The 25,156-nt window shown below is 51.8% G+C and overlaps 1 protein-coding gene across 7 annotated transcripts in view; it reads left to right on the top strand.

The window, feature by feature from the left end:
- The window catches only part of ADCYAP1R1 (ADCYAP receptor type I), a 59,323-nt gene that overhangs the window by 14,100 nt on the left and 20,067 nt on the right, over positions 1-25,156 (top strand). For 6 of the 7 annotated variants that reach the window (XM_029925516.1, XM_029925502.1, XM_029925538.1 and 3 more), the window contains 9 exons: positions 13,487-13,594; positions 16,127-16,147; positions 17,183-17,224; positions 19,614-19,723; positions 20,329-20,426; positions 20,914-21,046; positions 21,952-22,105; positions 22,542-22,602; positions 23,154-23,223. In XM_029925516.1, coding sequence (XP_029781376.1) covers positions 13,487-13,594; positions 16,127-16,147; positions 17,183-17,224; positions 19,614-19,723; positions 20,329-20,426; positions 20,914-21,046; positions 21,952-22,105; positions 22,542-22,602; positions 23,154-23,223 — 797 coding nt within the window. The remainder of the gene's footprint in view (positions 1-13,486; positions 13,595-16,126; positions 16,148-17,182; positions 17,225-19,613; positions 19,724-20,328; positions 20,427-20,913; positions 21,047-21,951; positions 22,106-22,541; positions 22,603-23,153; positions 23,224-25,156) is intronic. The other variant, XM_029925531.1, reaches the window with a different exon arrangement.

The following is a 25,156-nucleotide window of genomic DNA, read 5'->3' as shown; positions in this document are numbered from 1 at the left end:
CCCCCCCCCCCCCCCCCCGAGTGCCTCGAGGGCGTGGCCTGGCCCCTGGCTGAGAACCAGGGGTCTGTGTAACCCTCCCTTCCTGACTCCCCACTGCAGATGGGACACTGAGGCCCATGGGGCCCAAGTACCCTCAGCTTTCCAAGTCCCAGCAGGGCCAGGAAGAGGGTCTGTGTGGGAGCTTGGGGATTTGGGGTGGGAGAATCCCCGGAGGCCTGGCTGGCCTCACTGGTGCCTCAGTTGCTGGAGGCTGGGGCTCTCTGCCCGGACTAGAGGGCTCCACCTTTCCCTCTGGGTCCTCCCCATTTCTGAGGAGCTCTTCTGAGCACCATCTGTTTAAATACTTGATTAATCGGCAGCCCAGTTAAATGTAATGGTCCCTCTGGGCTGAGCTCCCTGTACAGTCAGTGAGCATTAACTGGTAATGAAGCTGCTCCTGGCCATGCTGGCCTTTCGCTCCGGGCCGCGCTCTGGCTGAGCCCTAATCAAGGCCAAAAGTGGATTCTAGGCCCCACCACCCAGGGAGGCTGAAGCAGGGGGCCCAGATGGGCATGATAGTTGCAGGAGACCAAGAGAATATCTGGTCCCAGGCTTCAGAGGATGGGAAGTGGGGAGCCCTGGGGGGCAGTGACTCTTTAGACCACACAGGGGTGGGAGTGGGAGTCAGGCTGAGGTGCCCTGCCTCCCAACCAAGGGCAGGTCTCAGATACACTTGAGGTTGAACAATGAGAAACATCCAGAAGGGAAGAGTAGAGGTGGAAGTTGGGCGGGGTGCAGGTTAATTGCACAATGATTTGGGGAGCCCTGGGTTAGGAAAGGACAGGAAGGCCTGCCCACAGGGGTGTCCTTGAAGAAGAAGCATGAGTGAGACAGATGTGGCAATGGACTCGATCCCCAGAGGGAGTGGGGATGGGGGGTCTCACCCCCCCTGCCCTGTGATGCTCAGGAGAGTTCTCTGTGAGGAAGGTAGGGACGGATTTGTGGAAAAGGAGGTATTTAAACCAGTTCCTTTGGTTCTCAAACCTGGCTGCACCTCAGAATCACCAGGAGCTTTTAGAAAGATGTACCCAAGCCACTATCCAAACCAATTAAATCAGGACCGCAGTCTGTTACAGTCATGATTTTTTAACCTCAGGCGATTTGTGTGGTTGAAACCCGTAAGCTAGGCTTAGGGAGGAGCAGACAAGTGATGGCAGGTGAGAGCCAAGGGATGGATGAGTGGCAAGAACGTTCTAGGTTGAGGGGACCCCAGCAGCAAGAGGTGGGGGAGGGGAATGGGTAACTCCCGGTATCTGGAACCCTGAATTGGAGTGGGTGGGGGTGGGCTACAGAGAGAGGGTCTGGCTGAGGGTTCTAGGGCCCTATGAGTCAGGACCCCTCACAGGTCACCCTCAAACCTGGACTTGGGTGAGGGACCCCAGGTCTGTGGAAGAAATTCACTCATCCACCCACACACTCATTCATTCACTCACTCATTCATGCACTTGCTCATTAATTCCTTTACTCATCCATTCATTTACTCATCCATTCACTCATTTGTTCACTCACTCATCCATTCATTCATTCATTCATTCACTCATTTGCTCACTCATTCACTCACTTGCTCACTCATTCACTCACTTGTTCACTCTCAGTCACTCTCATTTGTTCGTTCACCCACTCATTCACTCATTCACTCATTCTTTCAACTCCCATGATAAGCTGGAGTCCCAGTGTCTGACCTGGGTGGAGTAGAATAAGGCCATGGCTAGGGGGCTGCAGAGAGAGAGGTTTGCACTCTCACAGCCCTGGCTTCAGGGTAGAGAGCTCATGCAGCGGGGAGAGGTCGAGCCGATGCTGTGGGAATTCAGTGGAAGGAGAGAGTACTTCGTGCTGGGCAGGGTGAGGGGAGCTGGTGGGATCAAGGACAGCTTCAAGGAGGAAGGGGCATTCAGGCTGGGCTTGCAAAAGGCAGGGAGGAATCTTCTGGAAGCCAGGGAATAGCTTTCCTCTAACCCTGAGTGCAGGGAGGAAGGAGGAATCTAGACCCCCCTTGGTCTGCCTAAAGAGAGATTCTCCCACCTCTCCCTGTCTGCCTGCTTTGAGTCACAGGGTGGGGCTGTGTAGGACAAAGCTGAAACCTTATTAATAAAGTCAAAAGGGAACCAACCTGTGGAAAAGAAGAGGAGGCTGAGGGCCCAGCTGGACCACCACCTCTGTGGCCCTTTCCTTCTCTGTAGCTTAGAACCTTCTCTATTAAAATGTATGGGTGGGATGGATCCTGTTAAGAGTCAATACTTATACAGACTTACCATGTGCTGGTCACTGTGCTAGTGCTTTTTTCTCTCACTGCAGCGACCTAGGGGGTAGAGCCTATTATTACCCCTATTTTATAGATGAGGAAACTGAGGCACAATGGAGTTATATACTTTGCTTAGAGACAGTTCAATAAGCTGCAGAGGTGAAACTTGTTTCCAGGCACTCTGTGCCCTCAACCACTGGATACACTGCCTTGTAAGAGGGACAGGCTACACTGAGGCCTTAGCGCCCATCACCAGCCAAGCGACCTTGTGAAGGGCATTTAACACCTTCATTTTTTGGCTTGCAAAATGGAGGAGAAAATATATCTATTACATAAGATTATTGCATTTAGTGCCAGTCATGGAAAGAGCTGAGGGTGGTGTGCGGCATTTGCTAAGTACTCAGCAAAGATGCTATAGTTACTTGGAGTTGTCATCTTACAGTGTGGAGTGCCTCCAGGGTCTTCCTCCCATCTTCCGCTAGATCCGAGCTCTGGGGAAGTGTGGAGGTCTCTGCAGGAAACAGGGCAGTGCATTTTGGAACAATCTGGAAAGGTTTTCTGGAAGGCCAGAGAAGGGGCTGGGAACCAGATCCAGGCTGCAGAGGGCCGATGGAGAAGCATGGGAAGGGGAGGGAGAACTCCAGGTCAGGGATGACCTGATAAAGGTAGGAAGGGAGCAGTGAGCAGGGTGGGTGGGGACCATACTGGCTGGATTCAAATCCCAGGGGCAGCTTTTGAATCTTCCGACGCACCTCGCACCTCGTTGCACGGTTTAGCTCATGTAACCTCAGCCACCCGCGGGCAGGGCAGAGTTCTCCCTCCATTTTATGGCTGAGGCTATGCAGACTCACAGAAGTGGGGTTGGTAGCCTGTTACCTGCTAAGTCCCGCAGCCAGGGAGGGAGGGGCCAGTGTGTGCATTTGGTGGTTCTGGAGTCCTTGCTGTTAACCACTGTTTTGTGGCTTAGAAGAGGTGCGGAGAGATACCACCAACTGCGCCCTCCCACCTTGTGCGGTGAAATATCACTTGGCAGAGGACGTTGCAATGAGGCTGGGGGGGGGGGAACGTAGGAGAGGAGGGCCTTCAATGTGCCCCCGGAGGCCTGCACTTCACGGAAAGGCTAAAGGGCATCTGTGTTTCCAGGGACCAGGATAGCGTGAGGCCTCAGCTTCTAGTGACGCGCCTGGCCGGGTCACCTAGGCCCCAGCTTCAGCGCTGTGGATGGAGAGGGGGTGGGGCAAGGGGAGGCCCAGGAGTGTCCAGCCTGGCTCTCTGCAGGCCTGTGGGCAGCAGGGGTTTTCCCCCTACAAGCTGAGGTTGGAGGAACTTCTCCTCACGGGGCTTCAGAGCAGGTGGCCTCTGGGCATCTTTATAGTTCTGGGAGAGCATTGGTCTTGCTGTCAGGAGGCAGGGGAGAGTTTGTGAGGGCCTTCATTTGCCCCATGCATCCCATGTGGGCCTCAGGTCCTTGTGGCACCCTCGTCCTTGCAGCCGAGCCAGGCTTCTGGGCTTCGTACTCAGCCTGCTTGTGAAATACGGGCAGCCATTTATCTCTGGGCTCTGTGCAGTGCATTAGAAACCCCAGGGGCACTCAAAGAGGCTGATATCCAGGCCCTTCCCAGACCCATGTGATCAGCATTTGGGTGCAGGGCAGGGGCGAAGTGGGGGGTGGTTATCAAAGGTGTGTGTTAAAAGCCTTCAGATGATTCAAAGGCTATCCAAGTGTGAGAACCATTGGTGTGGGCAGAGGATAGCATCCACTGCGTGCCCATGTCATCTTGGATGGGAGAACAGACCCTGGGGCACCTGCAAGCCAGGCTGGGAGCTCATTCCTAGCCAAGAGTCAGATGTAACAGAGAATTGGCAGTTGGCATGGTACTGCCAGTCTGTGCTTGGGTGAACTGAGAGAGGCCAGCCCTCTCGCTGCACCCTTTCTTTGCCCTTCCTCTGCCCCTTCTGTCCCTAAATGCATGATGCACCTGAAAATGGAAAAAGACGATCTGTTGGCTTGTTCCAGTAACTGTGAGTTGTAAACTCCCAGTGATGCACTGATCTGTTTAAAAACATATTTATGTGTATCTCATGTTACCCCATAATCTTTTAAATCCAATGCGGTGAGCGCGTTGGAAAGAGGACACTGGTCTGCTGGAGGTGAGGTGTGTCCATGCTACCGTGTGTGTGGTTGGGGCTGTGGCAGCCCAGGTGCTGGCAGGCTGCATCTGGCCAAATCCATGTCCATCACTGGGACACCCCAAAGAGGACACGGTAATGCACAGAGTGGCCCTTCAGAGTGGAAGCCAAGGGACAGAGAGATGTAGGGGTGGGATTGGGGTTGCGGGGAGGGGTGCTGGAGCTCAGCAGACAGCTGAAGAGGATAGAAAATACAGGTCAGGCCAGGCAGGGTGAAAGCAAGCCTGCTGACTTTGTGGTTTTGTTCACTGCATCCTTGGTGTGTTTTAAAGATGTTGATTGAGTCTGTTATTAAGGAGCTATATTTAATGGTTTTGTACCTCATCCCAAGCCCTGCAAGCTAAATGGGGCTTGAGACAGCACAGAGTCCAGTTCTGTCATGTGACACAGAGAGAGGTCGAGGCTAGAGGTGGCAGTCACTGGCTGAGTCACACAGAAGGCTGGAGCCAGCTCTGGGACAGGATCCAGGTCTGCCCTCCTAGCCAGGGGATGCCCTTTGTGCCGCAGTGCTCTTGTGCTTGGAGAGGAGAAAGGACTCCTGTGCTTGGGAATGGTGTCTTCACTCTTGAGAGTCCCCAGGCCCACACGGGTCACAGGCTTGCTGGGCTGGTGGCTTTGTCCTCCTTACTCAACCCAAGTGGCCTGCCCATGCAGGGTGAGTTCAGCCCACGCCTCCTCTTCTCAGGGCTTCGGGCTTGCAGCTGCCTGGAGGCCCCTCCCTGCATTTCCGTGGGCTTTTTAGGTATGGTCCTCCTTGGGGTGCCCCCTACTCTGGGAAAGATGGAAGAGGCCTGCGGTGGCCTTGGCTGGGGCAGGAGGGGGGAGGTTTGGAGGGAAGATGAGAAAGCCTGCTTGTTGCTATTCTGATCCAGCCCCTGAGGCCTGTCCAGGGTGCATCCCAGGCCCCACCTCCACTCTCACCAGAAGAGGAGAGGCTTGGAGGAAGGGGGGGTACTTCAGGGCTGGGCCCAGGCTCCCCATCCCTGGAGCAAGTCCTGCTTCTTGACTGTGCCTCTCAGCTGCTCTGTGACTGAACAGGCTCCCAGCATGAGACGGGGTGGGGTCTATAGGGAACTCACTACCCGTGTCTGACAAAGCCTTCGTTCCTGTCCAAATTGGTTTTCCTTTAGTCTTGCAGTTAGTTCTCAGACTTGAGCCTGCATCAGAACTTCCTGGAAGGCTATTTAAACACAGAATTACTGGACCCAGCCCCAGAATTTCTGACTCAGTGGGTCTGGGTGGGGTCTGAACATCTGCATCTCTGGCAAGTTCCCTATGGTGCTCCTGGTCTGGGGTCCCCACTTCAAGAACCGCTGACTTCAGAGAGGAGGACTGCATCTTCAGTCCCCAGCCCCAGATCCTCCTTCCACTGAGCTCACAGCTACTCCCTAGTTTGTGGATCAGAAATATTGTCTCTAAAGTAAATTTTAGTACATTGAATCATTTTTTTCTTCTTGAAGTATGTGCTAAAATGAGGGGCTTGTTGTAACAATTCTCGAGCATCCTCAAAGGGAGGATGGTGTCTTTGTCTGAGTCCCTTTGGTGCCCCTGATCTCATGGGTTTTGAGCACTGTGTGGAACTGGACAAAATCATCACCATGACAACCTGCGATTAGCTCCTTATTTTGTTCCAGTCAGGGCTAATGGCCCTGTGTTCTCTCTCTGTTCAGTGTGCCCAAGTGGTCTTTTCCCCTCCTGCTGTTGCAAGGCACTGCTTCTCCTTGGCCGCTTTGTGCAGGGTCTTAGTGGGAGCAGCTCCGTGAGAGTGCCCAGGGCTGTCCCCTGGAGCGGGAAACTTGAGGTGTCTGAATTCCTCTGATCTGGTGGCACAGAGGCTTTGAGTTGGGGGGGTATGTGCAGACGGAGCCAGGAGGGTGCAGGCGGACTTCATGTAGAACTGGGGAGTCACGGGAGAGGTGACTAGGGAGGTGTGGGGGTGTCAAAGCAGAGTGCTCTCCCAGGGAATAGGAGCCATTGTGATTTGTGATCTCTTCTGCAGCGGGGAGGAGGGAAGGGGAACAGTGTGTGATGTACTTGACCGTGTCCTCCTTGGAGCACACTTTCCTGGCTGCTATGTCGCTAACTTCTCCCAGTTCCCCCCACGTTCCTGGCCCCCCCTCCTCAGTCTTCTTTGCCAGTCCCTCTTTGGAATCCTGGCATGCCTTCTTCTGTTGGGCAACGGCCCTACTGTCTTCCTTTTTCTTCTCTAATGCACACCCTCTCACGGGACCTACTCTCCAGGCCCGTGGCCCTACCAGGCATCCCTGTGCTGACTGCTCCCTGTCCTCTCCTTCCAGTGCCAACTCCCCTCTGCACTCTGGACTTTTATCTAACTGCCTCTTTGAAATCCACCTCCACTTGGCTCTTGGCACCATCTCAAACCCAACACACTTCAGGCGAAACTCCTGAGCTTCAGCCTGTCTAACGCCCTCCACCTTTTGCTTCCCATCCGGTTCTCTCCACTGTGGGAAGCCCTGTAGACCCTCTAGCCAGAAATCTAGGTACATCCTTGGTACCTCTTTCTCTTTCACTGCATTTGTCAGGGGAACCTGGGTTTCTTGCTGCAGTAATGAAAAAACAAAACAAAAACCTAAAATTTCAGAGACTCAGCACACCGGTCTTTATTGCTGTGTACATAAGAGGCCAGTGTGACTGGCAGAGGTGGGAGCTGGGCCACTACACAATCATTCTGATTCCATCTCAGGACACTGCCACCCTAACATATAAACTGCAAGGATGCTACAGAGAAGGGGGAGGGAGAGCAAGGGCACAAACTATTTGAGGGGAGTCTCTGAGAGCAGTTCATCACCTCCACATACCGTTGGTGGGAACTCAGCCACGTGTTAGGGGTGAGCACACTTGCCAGCCGTGTCTGGCCCGTCTGTCACCAAGACCGTCAGTTCTGCCTCCCAGCTCACCTACACAGAATGCCGTTCCATCTTGGCTGTCCTGGCTCCAAATCAAGTCCCTCCTCCATCCCTGGACTTCTTCCATAACGTAACAGATGTGTCTCCATGTTTGATTTGCTGCTCTTGAAATGTAGTACCTTCCCCCGCAGCTGAATCAGACCATGTGACTCCTTGTCTTAAAATGCATCTGTGGGAGGCAAAACAGTGCCCCCACCAACAAAGTCCATATCGTGATCCTCAAAGCCTGTGAATGGGTTACCTTACATGGCAAAGGCGACTTGACAGGTGTAATTAAGTTAGGGATCTTAAGATGGGGAGAGTACCCTGGATTATTCAGGTGGGTTCAATATAATCACAAGGGTTCTTATAAGGAAGGAAGGAGGCAGGAGGGTCAGAGAAGGAGAGCTTTGAGGATGCTATGTTGCTGGCTTTGAAGATGGTGAAAGGGGCCACAGTGCAAAGAATGTCTTGAACCTGGAAAAGACAAGGAGATGGACTCACCCTAGAGCCTCCAGAAGAAACACAGCCCTGCTGACATCTCTATTGTGGTCCAGTGAGGCCTATTTTGGACTTTATGACCTCCAGAACCGTAAGATAAGGAATTGTGGCAGTTAGGCCCCTGAGTTTGCTTTGTCGCAGTAGCAGTGGGAAAGTAATTCATCATCTAAGGCTTTTCCTTAGCATTTAGCAGAAAATGCAAAGTCTTTCTCATAACCTCCTAGACTATAAGCTCAGTGCAGGCAGAGACTGGGGCTGTTTTATTCACTCCTGTATCGCTCTGCAGCATTTGACTCATAATAGACACAGAGATTCTTGAACAAATGAGAGAATAAAAGGGAGCGTAAGGGAAAACTGAGAAGGAAAGAAAAGGAAAAAGGAGGAGGCAGAGGAGAAGGAGAAAAGGTGTGTCAGGATCCTGTAGTCCCAACAAAACTCAACTTTGTTGGGACTAGAGTCTGAACAGATGGGGATAGAGAAACCGCATGTATTCTGTGGGGTTGGAAGGAAAATGAGTTGCTGTCCTTACTTAGAGAAACTCAAGGCTCTTTCCAGAGCCTAGATTCTATCCTCCTCATCTCCCTGGAAAGGTTTTCTAGGGGGATTCAGAGCAGGGCCCATCAGAGCCTGGACCACCTCCCTCAGGAACAGGCTGAGAGTCGGGGCTGTAGATGTGTGCATGGGGCATTCATGGAAGCCTCGACGTGGCCACGGGAGTCTCCTCCTGCCCCCCGTGAGCAGAGGGCTGTGAGCTCCTGATGGGTTCAGGGACATTGTCCCCTAAAGGAGAACTGTTTCTCTATTCAGAGCATTTCTGACATTGAATATGTGAGTTTTCCACACCAAGCAATTCTCCAGTTTTCTGTGGACACCAACTGGTGTCCCTACAACTTAATTCACTTCTGATCCTAAGTATCTGGAGTTAGCATGGACCCTACTGGTTAAGGGTCTTAGTCTCAAGACTGTCCTCTACCCCACTCCTGACACCAATTTTGCAAATCTTGAGTCCCCATGTTACACATTCTTCTGTCTGACTTGACTACAAATTGGGGAATTCCTATGACCTCCTTGCAAATAATAATTTGCAATAATGGCTCACAGAACTCAAGGAAACATGTTTACCAGTTTACTATAAAGAATATAAATGAAGAGCCAGATGAAGGGGTTCATGGAGTGAGGTCCGGATGGCAGGAGGCTCTGTCCCTGTGCAGTTGGGGGTGCACCCCCCTCCTAGGATGTGGCTGTGTTCACCAACTCAGAAACTCTCGGGACCCCATTGTTTAGGGTTTTTATGGAAGTTCTGTAATGTAGGTATGATCAACTACATCCTTGGCCATTGGTGATTAGTTCCTCTCCCCTCCCCTGAAGTTGGTGTGTGGGACTGAAAGTGCCCACCCAATCACATGCTTGGTTCCCCTGGCAACCGGCCACAGCGTCCAAGAGTCACCTCATTAGCATAAACTCTGGAGTGGTAGAAAGGGGCTTATGAATAACAAAAGACAATCTCCTCAGCCTCTTCAGGAAACTCCAAGGATTTCAGAGCTCTTCCTGGAACCTGGGACAAAGACCAAACATCCAATTCTTATATCATAGTATTACAGTCTTCTAAGCCTAGATACTGGGATTGGGCCTTCAAGTTCCACCTGCCCTGGTGCTGTAGAAATTGCCCCTAGGACCCTTAGTTCCTGGAGAGAAGCCAGGCTGAAAACCCAAGGACACACGAGGAGGGCTTTGATAGTGTGGCAGGCCATGGGGAAGGGTGGGGTGCCTTGGCAGATACCCCTTAGTAGATATTTGTCATGGCAATGGGACCGAGGAGGGCAGCCCTGGACGAAGAATGGATTTCCCACCATGCCTGTCCATATCTGGCTTCCAACCTGGGAGCCCCCTTCTCCCCTCGTGGCATCTCTGCCTGAGCCCTGTATCCTTCCCTGCCCCTCAGCCCTTAGGACTATACCCCCTCTATGGAAAGTGGCCTAAGGGGTGCCTGGGTGGCTCAGTCAGTTAAGCATATGACTCTTGATTTTGGCTCAGGTCTTGAGCCCTGGGTTCATGAGTTTGAGCCCTTCATTGGACTCCTCACACTGACAGTGCGGAGCCTGCTTGGAATTTTCTCTCTTCCTCTCTCTCTGCCCCTCCTGCACATGCTCTCTCTCTATCTAAATAAATAAATAAACACAACAAAACAAAAAGAGAAATGAAAGTGGCCTGAGAGCTCGGAAATGTCAGATGGCCATAGCAGCTGGCTATGCCAGGGCCTAATGTTCTACATTAAGGGAACATCTGTTGGCTGGGGCTTCTAGGGCAGGTGCCAGACACAGCCACGCTCCACAGCCATTCCATGGTCAGCATGGACCATGGCAGCCAAAAGATCTGCTGTTGGGTCTCTTTCAAGGACATGATGTCATAACCAGCCACATGCTGGCTAGATGTCCTGCTGTGAAGCGTAGACAGGAATCAGCAACAACTGGATATTACTGGTGAGACCTGGGACCCTGCTCCCTTCTGGCTCCAGTGTCCTTGTCTTCTTGGCTTGCTACCCTCAGAGTTTTCTATGGTGCTTCTGGTTCCTAAACTTGGTCATTCCAGGAGCAGGAGACTATAGGCCAATGTTGACTGGGTGTGAATTCCAAAATAGCTAGATTTGAATTCTGAGAGACTGGGTTTTCTGCACTTGCCAGCTTTGGGTGCCTTCTTGTCCAGATGCTACCCATAAGTCAGTCATGGGCCCCAACAGAGAGGCTGGGAGCACATGAGGTCAGCCCTAGACCCCCCCGCCCTGGCTAGCGCCTGCCCAGGCGTCCTCTGTGGCCTGTTGGTGGCACTCCACTGGCATTTCTCCTCACCTGGCAGGGCTCTGCTGTCTCTCCCTGCCTGGGCCTCTCTCAGGGGATTGATTCTCAGGGACACCTAATTGAAATAATGAAAGTAATGATAATAGCAACAGTGGTGGTGCATCGAATGAGCCTGGAGTTCTAAGAGCTTTACATGTATGAGTTCGTGAATCCTCACAACAGCTCTGTGAGGTGGGACACTGTGGGTCACTCATGAGCTGTCTCTTATCTGGTAGAGAAGCCCTCTCCAAAGCTCTTATTTATAGACCCCTCAGCAGGATGTGGGTCTCTTCCTGAAACTGTATTCTGCTGTCAGATTCTCCATGCAGCTACCTCTCTCCTCCACCTTTGTCCCCTCTTAGGAATTACATCACCACGTTTACCTCTGCTGCCCACCTGGTAAATGTGGGGTTTCCTGGGGATCCCTCCTCCATGCCCTTGTCACTTCATGCCCCTTCCCTGAGTGAACTACGGTCTCCTGTCCTCTCTCACTCCATGTGCTGGAGGGGAAAGCAAGGCCCGGGCCTTGGGAGCCATATTAAGGACTTGAGGTTGGGATCGGTTGTATGACCAGGCTGGATCTTCCTTTTGACAAGATCACTGTCACAGCTATGTGGGGTGGAGGAGACTGTGGTCCCAGTGAAAGGTAGGTTACCCCTTAACTAGGTGGGGGTGGGCGGATGGAGAATAAGGCATGGATTCCACAAATATTTGGAGGTCAAGCCAGCAGAACATGGTGACCAGTTATACCTGGAGCAGGAAGGAGAAGGAGACAGAGCAAGGGTGTTTTGTTACTGAAACCCAAGTTCATCTGCCCTTTGCTCAAAAAGCCAATACTCAAGAGATGAATTTTGATTGGAAAGGAATATGGGCTTTGTTCAGGAAGCTGGCCGCTGGAGAAAAGGCAGACTTGTCCAAAGGCCAGCTTTGAGGTTTCTGCCTGGTCCAGAGATTTAAAAAAATTTTTTAATTAATTAACTAATTAGTTACTTTTAATGTTTATTCTTTTTTGAGAGAGAGGAAATGAGCAGGGGAGGGGCCAAGAGAGGGACAGAGGATCTGAAGTGGGCCCTGCACTGACAGCAGAGAGCCGGATGCAGGGCTCAAACTCACAGAACTGTGAGATCATGACCCAAGCCGAAGTCAAACATTCAAACAACTGAGCCACCCAGGCGCCCCCACCCTAGAGATTTTTTTAAAGGAGTGTAGGGCAGTTAATCAGTTAAGGGAGTGCAGTGGTCTGTTACATTTCTTGATTACATGCACCGTCGATGGGGCCAGCTGCCAGACAGCATTGTGGCGCTCAGAAGTTGGACAGGAGGATATGGTGACGTGCAGAAGAGCTCTGTTCTTTTCTAGGAAAGAATGCATGATCTACAGATATACGAAGAGATTTAGTTAATTATGCGGGCTAAGGGTGCTTGCTAAGGTTTGAAGACTACTGGGTTGGCCAGAGGGTCAACCAAGGCGATGTCAAGTCTAGGTGTCTAGCTGGGGCTGAAACAGGAAATCAGGCTTTAGTAGGAGTTGCGGAGTTCAGACTTGGACATGCTGGGTTTGGATTGCCTTGGGCCCTTCTTGGTGGGGATATCCAGCCGCTTTCAGGGAGTACAGGACTCGAGATGGGAGGTTGTCTGTGAGTAGCTCTGTCTGGAAGTCCATGAACCTGGGATCTTATCCAAGGGAAGAGGGGAGAGGCCAGGGCCAGGGCAGCCACCAGCACCTACAGTCAGTCAGGTCAGCAGGGCAGGCCCTGTCAGGGGTGAAGAGGTGGGCGGTGGGCAGCTGGTGGCACAGGCCAGAGACATTTCAGAGGAGAGAGGGGTAGAGTCAGGAAGGGGTGGAGCATGAAGGGAGGTGAGGAAGCAGCCACCGGGAGTGCGGGGACTGGAAGGAGAGAGAGGATGCATGGTGGGCAGAGGGGCAGGAGGGTCTGCTGAGCCCCCAGATAATATCTGGTCATCAAGTTCATCATCTTTCTCTTGCTCCTGGCAGTGCATGTTCAGTGAGACCCAAATCTTGATGATTCCCAGACCCCCCTCAGCCTGTCCTCGCTCCCCCCTCCTTCTCCAGCCCTGAACTGGGCCTGTGTTCCCCCTGCACTGGCCTCCCCTGTCTCTGGGTTCTGTGTCCCTTCATGGTCTGGGCCTCAGCCACACAGGCCTCTGCCTGGACAGCTCTGCCCTTTTCCCCATCTGGCCGGTTGTCCCTCCTCCATCCGGTGTCAGAACCTCACCATCTGGAAGGCAGGTGCTGCCTGGAAACAACACCCTCAGGCCAGCCAGTTCCTAGTCTTCCCCTTAGGGGCAGGGAGGGCCAACTGAGGAGGTTGAGCTGAAGCTGCCCCAGTAGTGATGGGGGGGGGGAGCTGGTGCAGGATGAGGGGAGGTTGCTATAAAGTCCCCCAGAATCTCATGCTTACTGATCCTGCCCTGGCCTGTTGCTGCTCTGCTTCTCTCCTCTCTGCAGCCCTGCCAGCACCGTGGGGCCATGGGAGATGTAAAGTCAGATGAGAGCTCCCCCGGGCCCCAGGAACTCCTCAATGTCCCAGCTCCTCTTTGAGGGGTTTTCAGGGATGGGGCTGAGCCCTGCCTCACACAGGAAGCCTCACCTTCCCTCCATAAAACTCTTCCCTCCTCCTGCAAGGGCCTGGTTCACGAGGGTGAATGTGTGCAAGTGTGAGCACCTGGTTGTATGCATGAGTGTGATGTGTGTGTGGTGCATGTGCATGTGTGGGGCCAGGCCCCCTCTCACCATGGCTCTCTCCTGCACAGGCTGCCCCGGGATGTGGGACAACCTCACGTGTTGGAAGCCTGCCCGCGTGGGTGAGATGGTCCTTGTCAGCTGCCCTGAACTCTTCCGAATCTTCAACCCGGACCAAGGTGGGTCTCCCCCTGGTACCTTTTTAGGCCTCAATTGGTCTAGTCTGCTCCCCACACTCGGGCCCCAGACCTACCTGGGACACCCTGCAGGCCAATATTCCCTGCTCCAGAGCTCCCATGCTGGTGGTGGGGGTGTGAAACCACAGACCCTGGTCCACACAGGGCCACGGAGGCCCCTGCAGACGGGGCCACTGGATTGACATGGAGATGCGCCATCATGCGTGAGGCAAGGCTGTGCTCTCAGATGTGGGCTTCATCATTCACCCAACTGGGGCCTTGAGCAAGGCAACTCACCCCTTTGTCCCTAGTGTGTCAAATGGGAATGTGGCATAGTGACTGGGAATCAGTGGAGGAACGCATGTGGCAGACACCCAGTGTAGGCCTTGACACATTTTAATGGTTAATAATGTTAACTGGTGTTACTATCAATATACCTCATACAGGGATGCTCAGAGGCTCAGAGAGGCACCCATATATGGACACACAATGAGACACCCTTAGGCAGCTGGACACAAGACACTCGCCCATGGCCACTCTCACATACCAACTTAGATACTGAGTCTGGTATCGCAAAGAACTCCGTTTGGGACATGTCTGTGTTTTGGGTCTTAGGGAGCCATTGATATGCTATGGAGATGTTCAGGGGCCCCAGACCAATTTGAGATTCCTAGGAGTGGGCAATGGCTGAGTGTGTGACTCAGGATGTAGGGACAGGAGGGGCACCTGGGTGGCTCAGTTGGTTAAGTGTCTAACTCTTAATTTTGGCTCAGGTCATGATCTCACAGTTTGTGAGTTGAGCCCTGCGTCAGGCTTTGTGCTGACAATGTGGAGCCTGTTTGGGATTCTCTCTCTCCTCCTCCTCTGCCCCTCCCCTGCTCACGCTGTCTCTGTCTCTCTCAAAATAAATATACTTTAAAAAAAAAAGATGTAGGGACAGGAGGCAGAGGAGGGGGCAGTGCTCTGTATTTAGGCATAAGGCCTTCATGACTGCATCCCAAGGGCAGGGGTCTGAGGAAAAGGGGCTCATGCAGATCTCTTCTTTGGGAGTGAGTCCGCTGGGCTCTCCAGGCCGGTTTCCACCTTTCAGCGAGGACCTTGTAGACTCCTTAGAAAGGCTGCTGTCCAGCCAGTTCACACTGACTCTGGGAGGGGCCTAGAGCCGGACCCTGGTCCTCACCTCACTCCTTGTGGCTGTCAAGGGAAGCAGGGCACCAAGGTAATGGGAGCAGGGAGAAGCAGGGCTGGACTCTAGACAGGTGATATTGATTGCTGAGCCCTGGGTTGGGGACTTGTTTAGAGGAGGATGGAGGGATTAGAGGGATCTGAGTCACTTGTGCGGTCATGCACAGGACCTTGCCACTTGGCCCTCAGCTTCTTCCTTTACCTGCCTACGGCTCAGGCCAATGTCCTAGAACTGGAGAATTCCAAGCTCCAGTCCTCTAGGGAGTCCTGCCTACCTCCGTCCTCCACCCTCCGCCCTGTCTGTAAGAGGCAGAGGCACATTCTCTTACTCATGGGACTTTTACTCTACAACACCCCTGACTCTGCCCAGAGGGGAAGGGCTTGCAGGAGGTGGCAGTGTATTGGGGTACAAGGCCCCATGCAAAGACCACGGAAGTCAGGGTTTAGCTACAGTGCCCCATCTCCCCTCCCACCACTTCCCCTTGTGGGGCTTTTGGCCACACCTCCCACCTCCAGACCTGCCAGTCCAGAGGGAGAGTGGCAGTTGGGCTGTCCCATCCTGACAACTGGGGTACACGGCGTGACCCAGAGCAGGACAGAAAGTGAATTTGAAAGAGGAGACAAACTCAGGAAGTGCTGAGGTGCGGGGTACCGTGTGTGTGGTGGGGCATCAGGTGCTGTGGCAGCAGGTGACTCAGCTGCATCCCTGATGCGTTCCTATGGAAACCACCTCCATCACTTCCTCTGTGCACATACTCCTCTCATTCATCATTTACTTGAAGTTTCTTGCATGTCTACTTTGGGTCAGGTGCCATGGCAAGACTGCTTCTTTTCAGCAACAAAATAGGCAACGTGAATCAGCAGTAAACTAAGATTTTAAGATTTAAGTCCTCCACACCCTATCCCTCCCTCTGGCAATTGCAAGATGAATGTGTTATTTACACCTGATTCTTAATGGCTCATTAAGGCAGGGCCTTTTAGCATCTCTGTTCCCGAAGTTGAATCAGTGAGACTTGCCTTAAACACTTAGAAAGTCGAGAATGGCATTTCTCATTTTGTTTCATGGTTTCCAGCGCGGGATTTGTTTGCTGTAGTCGTTGTTGCTCTGCAGGTTATTGAAGATACAGGAGCACCGATCTCCCTCCTTCTCTCAAATGCCTCTGCTCGTTTCTCCTTAACTGGGTCCCATGTCTGGCCCACCCCCTGCCTGTAGTCCTCATGGCCCTGGGTCCCCAGGAGGGTCTGGGAGAAGGGAGCGGGAAAGGGAGGAAATGAGCAGGACCCAGTGTGAGCAGAATCAGCTTCAGCTCCTTTGTTCACCTCTGTATTGTCTCTCTTTCTCTGTTTCAGTGTGGGAGATGGAATCCATTGGTAAGAGGAACCTTGGAGAGGACAGGCTGCTGGTCGTCTATCTGTCCATCTGACCATTCATCGGGAGCCCAGTTCTGACTTCTGGGAATGGGTGGGGGTAGAATGAGGGGCTTATCAGGGACCAGGTTCTCCCCACACCACCCACCCTTGGCCATCGGGAGGTGGGGGACACAGGCAGATGGAAGGCAGAGTTGCCTTGATGTCAGATGCTCATGGGCTGATTCGGGAGGAAGAGACACAGTCGTGGAGGGGTTGGAAAATGAGCCTTCCTGTATGCACAGGCATACGTTATAGGCCTGAATGTGTGTGTGAGCCCACATAGATGTTGACCTCCTATGTGGCTGTGAAGTTGGAATGTAGGGCAGCCTTGAGAGCACAGGAGACCTAGCTATGCAGCAGGAAGGATAACGAGTAGGTCCAGAGAGGCTTCCTGGAGGAGGTGGTATGTCAGCTACGTGTTGGAAACAGGATTTTGAGAAGTGAAAAGGAGACGAGGGTTCATGGCCAGCAGGGGAATGAATCATATAAGAAAGGATGGAAGTGAGAATGAAGAGTCAGGAGAGAGAAAAAAGGTTTGGGGATGAAGTCCTGGGCTCCCTTGGATGAGATAGGTTTGGGGCTGAGATGGAGGCTTGCAGACCAAAGAAGAAACCCAAGCCCGGGACCCATGTTGACATTCCTTGCCTTTTTCTGGAAGAGGGCCAGTCATCCTTTTCCGTTCCCCTCCCAGTCCAGAGGCCCTCCCACCTTCCTGACAATATCCCATCTGCACTTCCTGTTGCCCGGTGGGAGAACTGAGTCATGGGCCATCATTAGCATCACGGAAATACAAAGCAAATGAGATTGATGCTAGAAGGCCTGGTGTGTCAGCAGCGTGTGGCTGCCAGGTGTGCCGCAGCCTTTTGGCCAAGACCGTCCCTCTGTTCTCTGGACCAGGGGTGGCCTTGGGCTTCTGGGGTGGAGAGTAAACCATGCATAGCCCCAACACATGGATGACTGTGTGTACTGACTTATGTCCACTTCTGTGCTTTGCAGGAGAGTTTGATTTCCCTGACAGTAACTCCTTGGATCTCTCAGGTGAGGTTATGGGTAAGCTGGGGCCAAGCACGGGCTGGCAGGAGGGAGGGCACCTGCTGCTGTGTGAGCCTGGGAGCCCCTATCCCAGGGCAGGCAGTGCCTTTCTGTGGCTGTGTGATCTTTGTCAGGTTGCTTCCCTTCTTTGAAAAAGCTGTGGATTTTCTCCAGGGAAACTCTTACCCACGTGCTCTGTTAGAACATTGTGCGTACAATTTCTGGGAGCCCAGATCTCTCAAACCCTCATTGTGGATTCCCAAGTACAGATCCCCTGGATTAGATAGACCCTAATAGTTTGGAACTTGCCCAGGGTACAACAGTGGTTCTCAAACTTTCACTGTGATCTGTCACCCAGTGGGCTTATTAAAACTCTGATTCCTGGACCCCACCCCAGAGTCTCTGATTTAGTAGGCGAGGGGTAAGGCCTGAGAATGTTCATTTCTCACCAGTCTCCCAGTTGATGCTTGGTGGGCTGGTCTGGGAAGAGTGCCCACTTTGAGAACCGCTGCCCTAAAATTCTGTGCTCCTAAGAAGTTGTTGGGACAAAATAGCCTAGTGAAGTAGGCGCAGCCATGGCAGGGTTTTGACATTCTGGAGAGTACTTGATCTTCTGGAGATTTCCATCAGAACAATAGAGTGGCAAATTCGTGGAATAGTTCTGAACAAAATGGTTTATACGCTTCTGTGCCCACACAGTCTTATAAAAAGAAACAGAGAAAGAAGGAAAATAAAAGAAAGGAAATGGCTTCTACCTCTAGGACACTTTTACAGAATTGCTTTTCAAAGCAGCTTCCCTTTCCTCTTCCCACCACCCTGATGTGGGCAAAGCAGAGAGGAGATGAGGCCCAGAAATGGGGAGGGACTTGGCCAAGGCCCTGATTCCCCCAGGACACGCAGACTTTCAGAGGGACTTGGAAGGAGGTCGCCAGCCAGTAGCAGCCTGCATGGATTTGCTGGAAGAAAAAAGAATTTGGCATCAAAATGTGGGACAGAAGCGACTCCTCCTTTCCCTGGGCTTGGCAGACGTTCTCCTCGTCCTGTGTCACAGGACTCCAAATTTGAGATGCAATGGAGACCAGGAATCCCCTCACTCTGGGCAGAGCTGTCTTCTACGGCAGGGTCACCGACCCTGTGCTGCTTCCCAGAGTCCCAGGAAGTATGTGTCTGATTCTCTTGGTAAAAAAGAATTGGCCTGAGATCTTCCAGCTCCACTGGCAAGGACACGAGGTCTGAGATGTGTGCAGGGGTTTCTTGTCTTGGTCTCTGCCCTTTCTTCCTTGCTGAGCTCCCCAGAGAGGGCCTTGGCCACAGCAGGGGATCCTTCCAGAAACATCGGTTCTAGAGCCCCCTTTTCCAGAGATGTCGCCTGTTGTACACAATTTTCTGGCCTCTGAATCCTGTAAAAGAAAGAACAATCCCTGTGTGCCCTAATATACCAGGTAAACTCCCAGAAAGCCAGTCTGGGGACAGGGGTCAGCCTGGGGCCACACTCCAGTGCAGGGATGGAGGTGGAGGGGGCTGTTTGTCTCCTCCCCTCCACTGGGCGTCTGTGGTTCACCCTCACAGACAGTCAGGAGAGGGGAGGATGAAATGAGCAATCATTAAAGGCTAAAAGGCCCCAGGCGGGGCAAAACCCAACCGATATTCCACTCTGGAGACAGGAAATGACTCCCTCTGCTTTGGTGTCCTACAAAATGGCCTTTAAAGTCTATCAAAAGAAAATTAAGGTGCATTAGTGACAGAAAACAGACCTCTAAACCTGGGGAGGCAAAAGTGTTTTGTTTTTTTTTGTTAACTTAAATACATATCCTAATAAGATCTGGCGCTAGGTTAATGCAGGTCTGGTCCTTGTTAATTAAGGAAGGCGCGTGTCCCCTTCGGGCAGGATATTGCTGTTGGAAGGCCCGGAGCTCCCAGTGTATGACCGGAGCTCCTGCATCATTGTCACCTGAGGTGGTTCCTCCAGCAGAGTCTGGGGGTTGGAAAGCACTGGGGTTTGCAATGGTGATCTCCCATCATTCTTTTCTGCCCATTGCAATTTGATGAGGGCTGACCCAGGGCCTAGGGAAGGGGCTCAGGCCTTTTTGGAGTATTTGCCAACTCCAGAAAAGGAGGCTGGACTCAGCCTGGCTCGGTCCTCTCACCCCTTGTTAAGAGATCAGCAGTGCCTTGTCCTCCCCAGCATTCTGTGCGTAAAGGCTGAGCTTAAGGTCACCAGCCATCACTGTTTTTCCTCTGACAGTGGGAGATTTCGTGAACCTTCAGTCACCATGCTTCCCGGAGGGGCATATGGGTTTCCAGAAATTCCTACTTAAGAAGTAATTTTCAAGTAAGAATTTCAGGGTCCTTTTAAATCATTTCCATGCCTCGCTGAGTTTTCATTCTACTGCAGACATGAGGGTGGTGAGCCGGAACTGCACTGAGGATGGATGGTCGGAGCCATTCCCTCATTATGTAGATGCTTGTGGGTTTGATGAATACGAGTCTGAGACCGGGGACCAGGTGAGTGTCTGTCCCCACCTGGAGGTGGTGGCGGTAGGGCTGAGGAGGCCTGTGGCAGCATGTTCCCTGCAAAGGCCTTGGCTCCCGTTGGGACTCCAGGAAGCTCAGGTCCCTAGCCTGTGCACAAGTACCTGCTGTGTACCCAAGTACACAGAGGGCAAGACCCACTCATTCCTTCTGGGCCAAGAAGCATTTGGTTTGTTGCCTGAGTTCCTTCAGCCCCCACCACGTGTCTCCTACCTCCCAGGCTGCTCTTCTAGGATGAGCCCTTCCTGTGGCCTGGCAACTGAAAGGTTGATGCTGGGCTCAGCAGGGGGCCTCCTGGACACTTCTCCAGGCGAAGGCTGGTACCTGTTCTGATTGGGTGGTGCCCCTGTATTTAGCAAGCATTTAGTGAGCGTCAGCAGAATACAGACATTGCAGAGGGGAGTAAAAAACTCATGGGGGATAGGATGGGGGGGCAGGGTAGTAGAGGAAGAGGAGGAGGTGAGAAAGGAAGGAGAAGCTGAGTAGTGGGCCCTGAGGTGGGTAGGCCCTGGTCTGAGGGGTTGGGGGATTGGGTCAAGCCCTGTGTGGACCCCTGAATGTTTTGTGCTTTGCTCCAGGATTATTACTATCTGTCAGTCAAGGCTCTGTACACAGTTGGCTACAGCACATCCCTTGTCACCCTCACCACGGCCATGGTCATCCTGTGTCGTTTCCGGTAAGACCCTCCCCCAGCAGCATTTCCAGCCAGTGCCACCTACCGTAGCTCAGAGCCCTGCTCTGTGCCACCCACCCCCACCCCTTTTCCTGGATATCAGCCCTGGATGTCCCTTAGAGGGCAAGGACATTTCCCCCACTCCTAGGCTAACGTATGGGAACTTGACCCGAGAGAGAGCAAATGATGTGTTCAGGGCTACACAGCAGGGTAGACCTGTGTTCCTCACTGTTATCCTCCTGGCCTAGATACAGAGGTCAGAACAGGTGCCAGCCTTTGCCTGGAGAAGTGCCCAGGAGGGGAGAGTCTGGCCTCTCCGAATAGTGGAGCCTGGCAGTGAGTGAGGATTTAGAGAGGTGGGAAGCGGGTGGGGAAGGTGGGAACCCCCTGAGACAAAGCCGTGGAGTTGGCCCAAAGCAGACCTCAGAGTGGAGGGGTGGAATGGGTTCCTTGCTTCAAGGCCTCTTCCTCCCCTGGCTTGCTGGTACAGGAAGCTACACTGCACCCGCAATTTCATCCACATGAACCTGTTTGTGTCCTTCATGCTGAGGGCCATCTCTGTCTTCATCAAAGACTGGATCCTCTACGCAGAACAGGACAGCAACCACTGCTTCACCTCCACCGTGAGTGAGCCGGGCCCTGGCAGGAGGACCCTGTGACTCCCTTCCATGTGACACCCTGTCATCCAGCTGTTTTCCTGCAGGTTAAGGCATTGTCCCCGGTGAATGCAGAAGTCCAGGAATGACCTTGAGGTTGCTAGTAGCCAGTGAGATCCCCATATGAGGTCATTTCCTGTCCCTCTCTCTGTACATGTACTTGGCAGAGCAGATGTGGAAGGGGGAGTGGAAATGCCAAGTCCCATCTGCCCAAGAAGGAAACTAGGCTCAGGGAGACAGGTGGCCTGGCCTCTGGGCATTTAGCTAACCCGTGACAGAGCCGAGGGGCTGCTTGGCTTGGGCTTTCTCCAGACTGCCTCCCCAATTCTCATACCTTTGGGAGGTAAGCAGAAAATATAGGCTTTGATGGAATACAATGGAAAGAATACCCCAGAGCACAGGGTCTTGACCCAGGAGGGCATACTTGGAGGGGAGTCTCTCTGAGATTTCTGGGGACCAAGAGTATTCCCCCTTGATGTCCCAAACTTATTTTACCAAGGAGCCTCCTGAAGGGTCCTCTGTATCTACCTTACTCGAAGGGGCTGGAGAAGGAGCAGGAAAGGAGGCGAGAGTGAGCCTGGGGAGGGGAGAGGGCCCTGTGCTCACCACAGCCCAACCTTTTCTGGCACATGTAGAGTGGCTTCCACAGGCAGCTTTGACTCAGAATCATAGGATGCCACCATTTTAAACTCTTCGAATCCAGGAATGTTGAGTCTTTCAGACCCGTGGGATGTTTGAGCCCAAGCATGTCAGAGCAGAAGGCCCTTCAGGATTCTACCCAGTCCTGTTGGGCTGGATTTCCAGACCTGGGTGGGAGCCAGCAGTGGGGCCTTCATGCCTCCCTCTCCCTCCCCTCCCCACCCTCTTTGCAGGTGGAATGCAAGGCCATAATGGTTTTCTTCCACTACTGTGTCGTGTCCAACTACTTCTGGCTGTTCATTGAGGGCCTATACCTCTTCACCCTGCTGGTGGAGACCTTCTTCCCTGAGAGGAGATACTTCTACTGGTACACCATCATAGGCTGGGGTAGGTCCCTGGCTGTGGCCTGGACAGGCTCAGGCCTCATGGCCAGGTGCATCCTTGGTCCTGCTGTCAGGGCGTGTTAGGTCAGAGGAGGGAGGCGTTGTCTTGCCCCGCAGCTGATGGTATGCTTCTGGTTCTGGGACCCTGTCTTGCTCTTCCTGCCCATAGAAATCCCGCCATCAGGAAGAGGTGATATGCTCAGGAGTCCTGAGAAGTGAGATAGCCCAGGGTCTTGGGGGTACATGAAACCCCAGGAGGCCCAGGTAAGAGGGACACTTAGGGTCCCCAAGACTCCAGATCTAAAAGGGAGACCTGCCCCACGGGTCAGAACACCCTGTCTGAATGGGGACAGTGGCTTCTGGGAACCCCAAATCTGAGGGGGAACCCAGGGCCTGTGAATTTTCCTGTTATCACCGAGCTTCTTTTCTTGCTCTTCCAGGGACCCCAACTGTGTGTGTGTCTGTGTGGGCTGTGCTGAGGTTCTACCTCGATAACACAGGGTGAGTACATACCCAAAGGCCAGGTAAGGACTAGGTTCTTACTGCCAGGTCTCAGTGGCTGCCCAACCTCACATTAACTGCCCAGATGTACCCCCACTCCCCATCCTTACCTTATTACAGGTGGACATCCCTGGCCACATCTCAGACAGAAGCTAGCAAGAATGTGTAGGGTTTCAGAGTTCCTCCCTACTTCTGGGCCCGGCTCTGAGTGTCTGTTTTCCTTTTAGGGAGAGGAGAAAGAGCGTTGGGGGTGAGGTCACACCTCCACAAGCCCTAGGCCTGAAGGGGGAACATGGCCCTTGCCCAGGAGCCCATTGGTGACTCCAACTCTTGTGTTCTACTTCCTGCCTTGATGGGAAGCAGAGGGAAGGACCGAGGCACTAGAAGAACCAGAAATGGGCTAGGGTCTGCAGCATGCCTGAGCACTCTCTTTCCAGGCAGCCCCTCCTCAGAGAGCTGTAGGGCAAAAGTGCCACAGTGGGCCCAGGGACATTGTCCTGTGGGCATCCCAGCCTTGAGCTTAATCTCTCTTCTTTCTCTCTGTCTTTCAGCTGCTGGGATATGAATGACAACACAGCTCTGTGGTGGGTGATCAAAGGCCCTGTGGTTGGTTCCATAATGGTGAGTATCCTTGAGACAAGGAGGGGGAAGAGACGGGGCGTGGGCAGAAAACAGGAGAAGAGGAGTAATACAGAGGTCGCTGTACAAGTCAGCCTCTTTCCTTTTCATGGCTGCGTTATATTCTGCAACATGGATACTCAAGTCATTTAGCTATTTCACTAGTATTGGACATTTATATTATCTCATTTTTCTTCATAACAGAATATGCTACTTGGAGCAGTTGCGTACATAATTTTGAGCATGAGTATTTCCTTAGGATAAATCTCTAGAAATGGAATCGCTGGGCCATAAAGAGTACCTCTTATCATTGTCTGCACTTAAAATATCAAACATTTACATTTTTGCACGGTCTTCTGATAATGATAGCTTATCATTTTAATGTGAAGTTCTCCATATTGCTAGTGCAGTGAAGTATTTTTTTTCCAAGCACTTATTGACAATTCGTTTTTATTTTGGTCATTACCTGTTTATTTCTTTCGCTTACTTTACTCACTTGTCTTTCTAACTGTTTGAAAGACAATAACACTTTATGTGTTAAACATGTTGTGGAGCTCCCGGGTGGCTCAGGCGGTTGAGTGTCCGGCTTCGGCTCAGGTCGTGATCTCACAGTTCGTGGGTTCGAGCCCCGCATCAGGCTCTGTGCTGACAGCTAGCTCAGAGGCTGGTGCCTGCTTCAGAGTCTATGTCCCCTCTCTCTCTGCCCCATCCCCACTCATGCTCTGTCTCTCTGTCTCAAAAATAAATAAAACATTAAAAAAATTAAAAAAAAACGTGTTGTAAGTGTGTTTCCAAGATTACATAATTTTATTACAGTCAAACTGTCAGGTTTTGCCTTCATGAATTCTGAAACTTATTTCTTGTTTGTGGAAATCTTTTCCCATCCTAGGGTATAAAAGTATTCTTAATTGTCTTATTATAATTTCATAGGTTGGATTATTATATGTATGCCCTTAGTCTAGTTGATTTTTTATTATTTATTTATTTATCTTAAAGCATTTTAATTTATTTTTGAAAGACAGAGAGAGACAGAACACGAGCAGGTGAGGGGCAGGGAGAGAGGGAGACACAGAATCTGAAGCAGGTTCCAGGTTCTGAGCTGTCAGCCCAGAGCCCAACACAGGGCTTGAACTCACAGACCACGAGATCATGACCTGAGCTGAAGTCGGACATTTAACCGACTAAGCCACCAAGGTGCCCCATTTAGTTGATTTTTTAAAGTTTATTTATTTTGAGAGAGAGAGAGAGAGAGCAAGTGGGAGGGAGCAGAGAGAGAATCCAAGCAGGCTTCACACTGTCAACACAGAGCTGGAGGTGGGGCTTGAACCCATGAAACTGTGAGGTCACGATCTGGGCTGAGGTCAGGAGTCAGATACTCAACTGACTGAGCCTCCGAGGCACCCCACTCAAGCCAAATTTTTATGTCTTTGTCTAATCTGAAATTATATCTAATCTTCCTTAGTTTTAGTATTTTTCCCCAATTGGATAGACATTCCACCCTCTTAATTCTTTTTATTAAATAGACCATCATTTCTCCATTATGTTGAAAAGTTACTTTATCATGAACATTCAATATGTTCTTCTTGTATTAATTCCAGACTTTTTATGCTGTGTTACTAATCGATTTGGCTATTTCCATGGTGAATTCCCCCTTGTGTTTGTTATTATAACCTGGTAACAGGTTTTGAGATCTGATATGTTCATATCCCTTTCTTTATTCTTTTCTCCTTCAAAATTTTCTTGCACATTTACTTGTTCTGGTGAACTTTCTTTTTCTTTCTTTTTTTGGGGGGGGGGAATCACTAATACATGTGTTTTATTTTATTTTATTTTTTACTAATAGTATTACCAAGTTGGTTTCCATATAACATCCTGTGTTTCTCCCCACAAGTGCCCCCCTCCATGACCATCAGCCCCTTCCCCCCTCCCCCTTCAG

Source organism: Suricata suricatta, chromosome 2 (genome assembly GCF_006229205.1).
Source record: "Suricata suricatta isolate VVHF042 chromosome 2, meerkat_22Aug2017_6uvM2_HiC, whole genome shotgun sequence".
NCBI classification, from domain to species: Eukaryota; Metazoa; Chordata; class Mammalia; order Carnivora; family Herpestidae; genus Suricata; species Suricata suricatta.
Note: the sequence above shows the minus strand (reverse complement) of the source record. Positions and strands in the feature narration are given on the sequence as shown.